We start from the raw sequence: 10,149 nt of genomic DNA, 5'->3' as shown, positions 1-10,149 counted from the left end.
ACTCCGATGCTTTGAAACATAACTTCAGACAAAAATGTGTGGCAAAGACATAGAGTGAAGTTGCCAGTGCCTTTCAAATTAAGGTATCAGGAAGGCAATCAAAACAAGCGAGGCATAGGCAGTAACTGCCTTTGCAAATGCAATATCTGTGAGCACTTTTAAATATTAAGAATTACTAAAAAAATCATAATGCTTTTTGGAAACCTTCTGTGAACATTCCTTAAATTATCAATCAATATAGAACTTCTGGGAGAAGGCAACAGCCTACATGATGTAGAGATATGGAAACATTATAATTTATCCAATGATCATATTGGAGTAAAAGGAATCAAACTTTCAATACCATTCATGTTTCAAAGCCATCACCACTGTGAAAAAAGAAAATTAAAAAAATGACGTCCTGCCCAACTTAGGTCTGCCTGCTCTTCCTGAGCTCCATCTTTCTAACCTTGGGAAAATGCTGTTCACAGGAGGCAGCCTTCTGTATAAAAAAAAAAAAAAAAAAAAAAAAAAAACCACACACACACATACACACACACACACACACACACACACTCAAGAAAAAAGCCCCATAAACAATCTAGAGAAGCAAGATCAGTAGCTCATAATAAAAATGACAAAAGTGATCTGATTGTGTATAAAATTTCAAGAGGACTGGGATATAAAGAGCTGGAGAGATGAGTGATGTGTTGTTTGTGCTGTAAACAGCTCTCTTTGGGTTGACAAAGTTGGTAGGTTATTGCACTTCAGCAAGTAAATGTAGAAAACTGCAAGGCTACATTTATCGATTGCAGGTCCATTCCAGTTAAACTCTAAAGAACCCAATAAAAGAGAAATGAAATGCTCCTGAAATTAATTAACAGTCCTATTAGTGGTGGGGTCCCAAATCTTGGAGATTGTCTGATAGTTAAAATGTTTTCCTATCTTTCTCCCCATCATTCCTTCCTTCTTTTCAGTAGGTATAGGGTAGAAGGTTGTGGCAGAGTGTCACAATGAAGGGAATTGTTTTCTACTAGTTACAGATGGGTCCTTGCCCTGGAAACATGCCCAGAAACATGAAAAGCTGTGCTTGGAAGTTATCCAATTATTTGCTTTCCCTTTAGCAGTTTCTAGCTCCAAGGGTTACTGGGCAAAGTTAAAAAAAAAAAAAAAGACAATCTAAGTCAAATTCCTTATTTCTGCTACGTAGGTTAGAATGAATATAACCCTAGGCAAATGAATAAAAAATAAATTTGGGAGTGGGGGTGGGATGGACAACTTCGGGATTCCTATTGCCCAAGCTACACCTCACTCTCTTCTCTTTTACTACCTTTCTCTAAAAACTACAAGTCTTGTGGCTCCCAAACCTTTGGTGAAGATATGAATCCCCGAGTTTCTTATGCACACCAAGCACCCAAAGAATAAAGAATAGATGTCTGTTTCTCTAACACGTAACATGCATTCGTATAGACTATTTTCTCCGTTTTTAATTTACCTTTACGTTTTGCTTACCAAATTGAGGCAGGCCGTGAAATTTTCAAACATTAAAGAAATATGTCTTGGACTAGAAAGAGCAAGTTCCTGGAAATTCTGCTTCCAGAAAGAACAATTATCAAATTGGTTTCCTATTTTTCAAGTTTACTGAGAAATTATCGGGTTATACAACATCAAATCAATTTTGGAATTATTACATACACAGATTTCTTTAAAAAAATTTTTTGCAGTTGTATATGGACATTCGAATGTCCTTTGTTTTATTTGTTTATTTTTATGTGGTACTGAGGATCGAACCCAGTGCCTCACGCACTCCAGGCAAGCGCCCTGCCGCCAAGCCCCAGCCCCAGCTCCATGGTAGATTGCTCATTTTCAATAGGCACTAAAAATACAAACGCTAAATTATAAGATCCATACTTAGAAAGGCTGGAAATTTCATCTCTTGCCTAAAAATTTTTGCAGCTGCTGCGAGTCAAAGTTTGTCCTTGCCTGCAACGTAGAAACGCAGAGCTACAGCTCTTGGAAAGAGGGTTTCTGGGTACAGGTGCTCTGAGGAGACGGGAGTGAGCGACAGACACCTCCTCCCACACAGCCTCCACGTCTTAGTAAACAAGGAGACTCACGCTCTCAGGCCAAAAACGTAGATGGAGCCTGAGGGAGGGGCCAGGGCGCGGGGCGGGGGGTGGGGGTATCTGGGAGTTGCTATTGGTTCACTCCCTGTCAATAAGGGAGTTGACAGTCTCCGCCCCCGATCCCGGGCCGCGCCTCTCGGCACCACGCTCCTCCCCTTGCGGGCGGACGCACTTCTAGATCATTGAGAGCGCATGCGCGAGCGGCCCCACGCAGAGATCGCGCCAGCCCGCCCGCCGGGTTGCGCATTCGCGCATTCTCGCAGTCTGTGGGCTAGCTGGGAGGCGGTGGAGGTCACCGCGGGGAGGCGGGGCGGGGGCAGCATGGCAGCTTCCTTGCGGCTCCGAGGAGCCACCTCCGGCCTCCGGTACTGGAGCCACAGGCAGCGGCCGGCAGCAGCCAGCCTTGCAGCGGGTAAGGACCTCGCGCCTCTTCCCCAGGTTCTCGTCTGGCCGCCGGCTACTGGCGACCAGAGGGCTGAAGAGGTCTTTTCACCCAAGGTTGCTGCGGTTGGGTTGGGGTTTAAAAAACAAAATTTTGACTTGTTCCAAAGGCCTGGCCTCCACTGCGGCCACCCCTCCTGCCTGTAGTTCTGTCTCTTCTGCCGCAGTCCCCTCACTTGGCTCCAGATGTGCGGGGTTCAGAACTTAGGAAGAGGTGGGCAAGGAGTTGGGGTGAAGGGAGGAGTATTTGGGCCCAGGACATGCTTCTTTGGAGTTTGGGCTCCGAGGACATTTGGAGGACCAAACAATAGGGGCGACCCCGCATTCACCCCTGCGACCCCTGCCCATCCTGACGTCCCAGGTTGCACAGTCAGTGAAAACACTCTCGGGCCCACAACGGTTTGTGTTTAACCACCTTAATTGGGAGAGATGGATGAATAACATCCCAGCTTTCCAGCAAAGTTTGTCACCCTTGACTAGCAGGGTGGATTTACCCCTCTTCTGTAACTGCTGCCTGGAAGAGTCACTTCTGTCAAATTATTAACCCAAACACTTTGAACATCCTCAAAATTGTAGCTTCAAAACGTCCAGCCAAATTGAACCTTTCCAGAGTCCTTCCCCCATACAGTTAAAAGTTTTGAACACTAACCAGGGACTTAGGAAGAGGCAGTTTTGAGAGCTACATGAAGATCCACAGAAAACTAATTCAGTCCTTCATTTTTCCCCTGAGGAACCTGAGACCCTTTTTGGATAAATAAATTAGGATCTCCCTAGCAGGATCTAAAAAGTAGTCCTTGATTCTTCTTAGTGCCTGCATTTTCTAGGACACCAGGGCTCCTCTTATATTGAAAAAATGTTGATTTGTGGGGATACTGCCCTTGTGTTTCTGTAAAATTGAGTTTTAACGATGCACTATTTAGTATGATCATATTCAGGATTAACAAAGCCTTACTAATGGGGATGGGGTTGTAGCTCAGCAGTAGAGCACTTGTCTAGCATGCACTAGACCTTGTTTGGACCTCAATAGCCCCCATCTCCTGCCCTCCAAGAGAGGAAACTCACAAGTATTTCATATTTCATTAGATGAGTAAGATGTATTTGCTGTTTAATGATTTTACAAGATGTTCTAATGATATTTGAAAGAACTCTTAAGAGTTGTGAAGGTTCTTACAATTCCTGGTAGAAGAATCTGAGGCCTAAGACTATAATACTTGCTTTTAGAAATTGGAAGGACCTACCTCACAATGCTGGTTAGACTACTTTGGCATGTGATCATTAGGTTTTTTGGCACAAAGTTGTAAGAATATAGAGTTATGAAAAACTTTTAAATAGTTCTTTTGTGATGAAATGTTTAAAACAGATCAGCAATTGTTTTTTATTCTGTGGAATTGTTTTAAATACTCATGTTGATTTTAGTTTACTACAAAGCAGTTAACTCTTTTGAGGTTCAAATCTTAAAGGATAGAATAAAACTTCACATGTAGATTTGGAGTTTAGGGACATTACTAAAAAGAACCATGATTAAATAGTAACATTATTTAGGGCTGGGGCTATAGCTCAGTGGTAGAGCGCTCGTCTTGCATGTGTGAGGCACTGGGTTTGATCTTCAGCACCACATATAAACTAATAAATAAAGATATTGTGCCCCATCTACAACTAAAAAAATACTTTAAAAAATAGTAACATTATTTAGTATTCTGAATTTTGTAGGCTATTTACCTTCATAGTATGTTACATGTTTATAACATATGGATGGCAATGTTCTAAAGATCCATATAATTTATTATTAAAAAAACATAAAAGTTATCAGTTAATACCACACCTTAATTTTGAAATTTAGATGATTTGGGGGATAGTAGAGGATAGGAAAGGCAGCAGAATACAACAGACACTAGTATGGCAATATGTAAATCAATGGAAGTGTAACTGATGTGATTCTGCAATCTGTATATGGGGTAAAAATGGGAGTTCATAACCCACTTGATTCAAAGTGTGAAATATTATATGACAAGAACTATGTAATGTTTTGAACAACCAACAATAAAAAAATAAAAAAATAAATAATAAAAAATAAAATTAAAAAAAAAAGAAATTTAGATGATTTTTGTTGGCATTTTAGACTACCAAGAAATGGATAACTTTGGATCATGTTACATTTGAGAGATCAAAATCTGTAAACTTGCATCTTTAAATTTAGAAACTAATGTTGCCAAATTTTCTAGCTAGTTAGTTTACCAGTTGATCAATGAATATCACCTTTTTATTATGTTGTCTGATTTTTTTTTTTTTTTTACTCCAGCTTTATATATTTGCAGTCTAACTTTGCTATTTCCACATACTACTGTCAGGACTTACTTAAAGGAAGATGTATTCTTTAGGTTTGAAAATTTTTAGGGTAATCATAATGCCATTATATTCCTTTGGATTTCTGCCCTTTTGGGAGCAAATTCTTCTTTATTTGCCAAACACTCCTTCTCTTGCTTAATTTTCGCTAAATGTTGTCTTTTCCCATATATGGTTCATTACCTAAATGCATCTATATGTTCTTTATTCTCTCCATTTCTTTCGTCTAACCCACTGGGCAGGCAAAAAGGGGCATTTGGCATAGGACTTGTCCCATAGTGCTACTTCATGATTATTGTTAATAAAAGGAACTAATATTTATTGACTGTCGTGTGCTAAACATTGCTTAATGCTTTACATAATTATCTCAAGTAACCTTTATAATCATTTTCTCATGTAGGTGCTCTTGTTGATAGACAGTAGATACTCTTGTTGATTTTAAATATTATCACCATCAATAAACAACTTCTCTTTTGATATCAGCTCAGCTAGTTATATTACCACCCTTTCTCTAACTTTGTCATAACCCAAGATGAAATAAAGATAACTGAGTCTATCATTGAAAGCATCATCTTCATTGGTATTCATGTTGGCTCATCAACATGGGCCTTATTGTTCTTGATGGCCTCAACCTCAGCAACATCAGCATTCTACATCAGTTCTTCTAGGTCTTATCACAGAATTTGGCAGAATTTTTCTTGCTAGGATTACACAAGAACTAGTCATCTGATTGATTTAACTCTATGATTCTCATTCTGTTAACCAACCAGCATCATTATTACACCTTGACTTTGACTCCTCCTTGTCACCCTCTAATACATGGACATACTTTCTCGTCTTATTTCATTAAGTACCTTTCTAGATTTATATCCAACCTCAAACTTATTTATAATTAGCAGTTTTACTGATGCCTTTGATAGTATCCTAATATTTTTTTCAGTCTTCTGCTTTAGTTCTGGGTAATATCCATTGCCTTTGGTTTGTGCCTTCCCTCTGGCTGCCACCTCGGTAGTGATATGGAGAGTCACAGAAGTTTGCTGATTGAATGCAATGCTTTGTCTTGTTCATTTATTGTTACATTTTCAGATTTCCCACAGCTTTGACTTAGGGCTGGCAGCCCCTGAACCAGACATTTGGCAGAAATGGCATTACCATGTACTGGTTTAGGCAGTTTGGAACCTGACCCTGAACTTGGGAGTCAACCTGCAATATGTAATGGTTGCTGCAATGGTTTACCTTTGCTGGATCCACTTTGTCACCTTAGTTTCTCTGTAATTGTGATTGGACTGGCTTTTATCCCCATAAACACTTTGATGAAACCTTTCTGGTTAGTAGTTATTTATTCACATACTGCTTATTCAGCACTCATTGTATGCCAGTTCATTTTCTTGTGAAAGTAGTTATAAAAGTTATGTATATGTGATAAAAACTCAAAAGGATATGAAAAGTCAGAATCTTTTCTTCAAATCTCATCCATTACTCTAACTCTCCAGGTGTAACTACCATTTATTATATATCTATATAGAAAACCAGAAAAGTAAGAACACTATATATTATTTATAAAGTTTTGCATCTTGCCTCCCCCCCCTCACTCAATAACTTGTCTTGGAGATTTTCCCTATGCTTTTAGATAGATATATCATATTATTTTAAATATTGGTATAATTTACATTGCATTTAATATAAATTATCAAGTAATCTTTTAATGCATATTATGAATTAAGTGGCCTATGTGGGTTTTCTGTTGTAACAAACAGTTCTACAATAAACTGTATATTTGTTATTCAGAATTTAGTGTATAATAACCTGTTTTTATAAATAAAGTTTATAAAACTTTTAAATAAAGTTTTATAAATAAAGTTGTATCAGAACACAGGCACACCCAGTTATATTTGTATTGCCTATAGCTGCTTTCAAACTAGAATGGATGAGTGGTACAGTTGTGACACAAGCCTTATGGCTTGCAAAGCTAAAAATAATTTACTATTTGACTCTCTCCTTCTTATCAATGTCATCAGGATTTATTCAGGTTTCATACATCACATTTGATTGATACATTACTTTCATTATATTATTTAAAATTGAGAACTCTAATGTTTGTTTTTATAATGTTCTAAGTGTATGATATTGATGTTTTAAAAACAGCTATTTGCAATGTAGTTGACGTACAATAAACCACATCTATTTAAACTCTACAATTTGGTAAGTTTGATGTCTAGGTACCTGAGAAACCATCATCACAGTCAATGCATCTGGTACCACTGCCTTAAATTTCCTTGTGCATCTTTGTATATATAAATAAGAATATTTGTATATTTTTACTGGTTTCAGATTTCTAGCTTGACAGTTTTTTCCCCCTCAATATTTTAAAGATGTTGCTCCAGTTGTATATTTCTGATAAGAAATATGCTTCCATGCTTTCCCTCTGGCTGCTTTTAGCATTTTGATTCTGATGTGTCTTGGCATAGTTTTCTTATTTGTTGTATTGGGATTCATTAAGCTTCTTGGAGGCATGGAGTTTATAGTTTTTAACAAATTTGGAAGAGTTTTGGCCAGTGGGTCTTTCCATAATGCCATTAGTTCTTCCCATAGTTTTCTTTCTTCACTTTTCTATTTTGAGGACTCGCATTGCATATGCATTTGGCTGGTTAAACTGTCTCAGCTCATTAATGCTCTTCTCATTTTTAGAATTATTTTTTTCTCTGTTTTGCTTTGGGTAGTTTCTTTTGCTATGCCAATGAAGTTATTGATCTTTTCTTCCACAGTATCTATTCTGCTGCTAATCTTCCAGTGAAATGTTCATCTTACACATTGAAGATTTCATCTCAATTAATTTACATTTGGATTTTTAAAACTATCTTCCATATCTCTACTTTTGAAATGTTTGGACCGTAGTTATAATAATTTTTAATTCTAACATCTGTGTCATTTTCAGGGTTGGTTTTATCTTTTTGACTTCTAAGTGTACTTATTCCCTGAACTTCAAAGAAGTTCAACCTTTGGGCTTCAGCCTCTTTGTTCTTGTTTAGTTTGCTGACTCTCACAATTTCAACTCTAATTTTGAAATAGATGGTCAACAGATCTTCCCCTCTCTTTCTCTCTGTCTCTCTCTTTTCTCATTGTTCTGTCCCTACAGCCTTGGTTATAATGTTTCTAAGTTTGCTGGACATCTTTGACCTCACGGACAGCTCATAGTTACCCTATTTAAAACTAAGCCAACTCTCCTTTTTTATTTCTCTACCTAGGGTATTGATACTACTATTCTTTTAGTGTCATTTTTGGCCTTTGCCTTGTTTCAGCCCATAATCCAATTTGTTACTTTTTTTTAGGTCTGTCTTTGAATAATTTTTCCTATTTGTCTTTCCCCATAGTTTCTACCTGTTACTATCTTTAACTTTCTTTTAACTGTCTTTTATGGACAGAATGTTTGTATATCTTCAAGATTCATAGATTGGATTTCATACCTTTAAGGTGATGGATTTGAAGGGTGGGACCTTTGGGAGGGAATTAGGTCATAAAATTAGAGCTTATATAATCAGAGACATGAGCTCGTGTCCTTTCTTTTTCTGCCTTGTGAGAATACAAAGAGACAATGGCCATTTGCAAACCAAGACACTTGTTCTGGCATCTTTCTTTCTTTCTTTCTTTCTTTCTTTCTTTCTTTCTTTCAAGAGAGAGAGAGAGAGAGAGAGAGAATTTTTAATATTTATTTTTAGTTTTAGGCAGACACAACATCTTTGTTTGTATGTGGTGCTGAGGATCGAACCCGGGCCGCACGCATGCCAGGCGAGCGCGCTACCGCTGAGCCACATCCCTAGCCCTCTGGCATCTTTCTTACCTTCATTTTGGACTTTCCTTCAGAACTATTGTTTAAGCCACAACAGCCTGAATATTTGTTGTAGCAGCCTGAACTAAGATCTAGAGGATTTCTATTACTTTTATATTGGTCTTCTTGAATTCAGACTCTTTCCTCCAGTTCATCTATTGTATAATGCTGCCTCATTTCTTTCTAAAGCATAAGTGTGATCATATCATTTTCTTTATCCCACCTTCAGTAACTATCTCTTGCCTCCAAAATGCAGTCACATTGTTTAGCATGCTTTAGTTTTCCATATTATGGTCACATTATTTCTTCTAATTTAAATCTACTGTTTCATTTCTTTGGGAATGCCATAGGAATAATGGAGGACAGTGTCATACAATTGAAGAATCTAGTCATACTGACCTCATTTGAATATTGATGTTACAATTTAATAAATTCTTAGGTATTTACTGAAAGATGATAGTGTATAATGACAATGTTATCTATAAAGTTTTCAGTGTCTGGCATGTAGTAAATTTGCAATAAACATTAATGATTACTGTTATCATTCACTTCTGGCTTTCCTAGTTCCTTACATATGCTCATGTTCTTTTTCTCTGACATTTACTTCCTTTCTGTTCTCCCTATTTGAAATATTACCTATTCAATAATACCCAGGTCAAATGCTTCCTTCTTCAAGTTTCCCAGATCATGAATTTTCCTTCTCTTTTAGTAGTATTTTTAAACAATATTTTATCCCGACTGTCTTATATTAGTATTAGATTGCATAGTGTACATCATCTTGGATTTTAAGGCTGTTGAAGGCAAGAACTGTGTTTCATTAGTGTCTTCCATGTCATCTGGCGTGGGACATGTGCTTAATATTTGTTGAGTATGGGAAGGATTTACGATTTGTCCTTGTCATACTGACATGTTTGACCTAAAACAGTTGCCTGCTAAATTAATGTCCTTTAAAATATAGTCTTGTTAGTTTCTAATGTTTTTAGATTTTTTTTTTTTTTTTTTAGTTGTCAATGGACTTTATTTATATGTGATGCGGAGAATTGAACCCAGTGCCTCACACTTGCTAAGGCAAGCGCTGTACCACTGAGCCACATCCCCAGCCCTAGATTTTTAAATTATACCTTTCCAGGGGCTGGGGTTGTGGCTTATTGGTACTGTGCTCATCTAGCATGCATGAGGCACTGGTTTGATCCTCAACACCACATAAATATAAAATGAAAATATTGTGTCCACTTAAAATTAAAAAATGTAAAAATTATCAAATAGAATAGAATTTTTTTTTAAATTATACCTTTCCAACCTTAACACGATAGTCTGGAACAATAGGACTAAATTTTCTCTCAGGCCATTTTTGTCAGTGTGCTATGAGCATCAGAATCCTTTTACAAGCCAAGTGCAGTGGTCTACATCTGTAATCCCAGCGATTCTGGAGGC

At 37.4% G+C, this 10,149-nt stretch overlaps 1 protein-coding gene across 2 annotated transcripts in view; it reads left to right on the top strand.

The window, feature by feature from the left end:
- Positions 1-2,330: 2,330 nt before the first annotated feature.
- Hibadh (3-hydroxyisobutyrate dehydrogenase) overlaps positions 2,331-10,149 on the top strand; it is a 101,515-nt gene continuing 93,696 nt past the window's right edge. The window contains exon 1 of one of the 2 annotated variants that reach the window (XM_026407476.2): positions 2,331-2,517. In XM_026407476.2, coding sequence (XP_026263261.1) covers positions 2,427-2,517 — 91 coding nt within the window. In that variant the 5' untranslated portion in view covers positions 2,331-2,426. The remainder of the gene's footprint in view (positions 2,518-10,149) is intronic. The other variant, XM_026407477.2, reaches the window with a different exon arrangement.

This window comes from Urocitellus parryii, chromosome 3 (assembly GCF_045843805.1).
Source record: "Urocitellus parryii isolate mUroPar1 chromosome 3, mUroPar1.hap1, whole genome shotgun sequence".
NCBI classification, from domain to species: domain Eukaryota; kingdom Metazoa; phylum Chordata; class Mammalia; order Rodentia; family Sciuridae; genus Urocitellus; species Urocitellus parryii.
The sequence above is the reverse complement of the archived record's forward strand: the minus strand, read 5'-3'. Positions and strand labels throughout refer to the sequence as shown.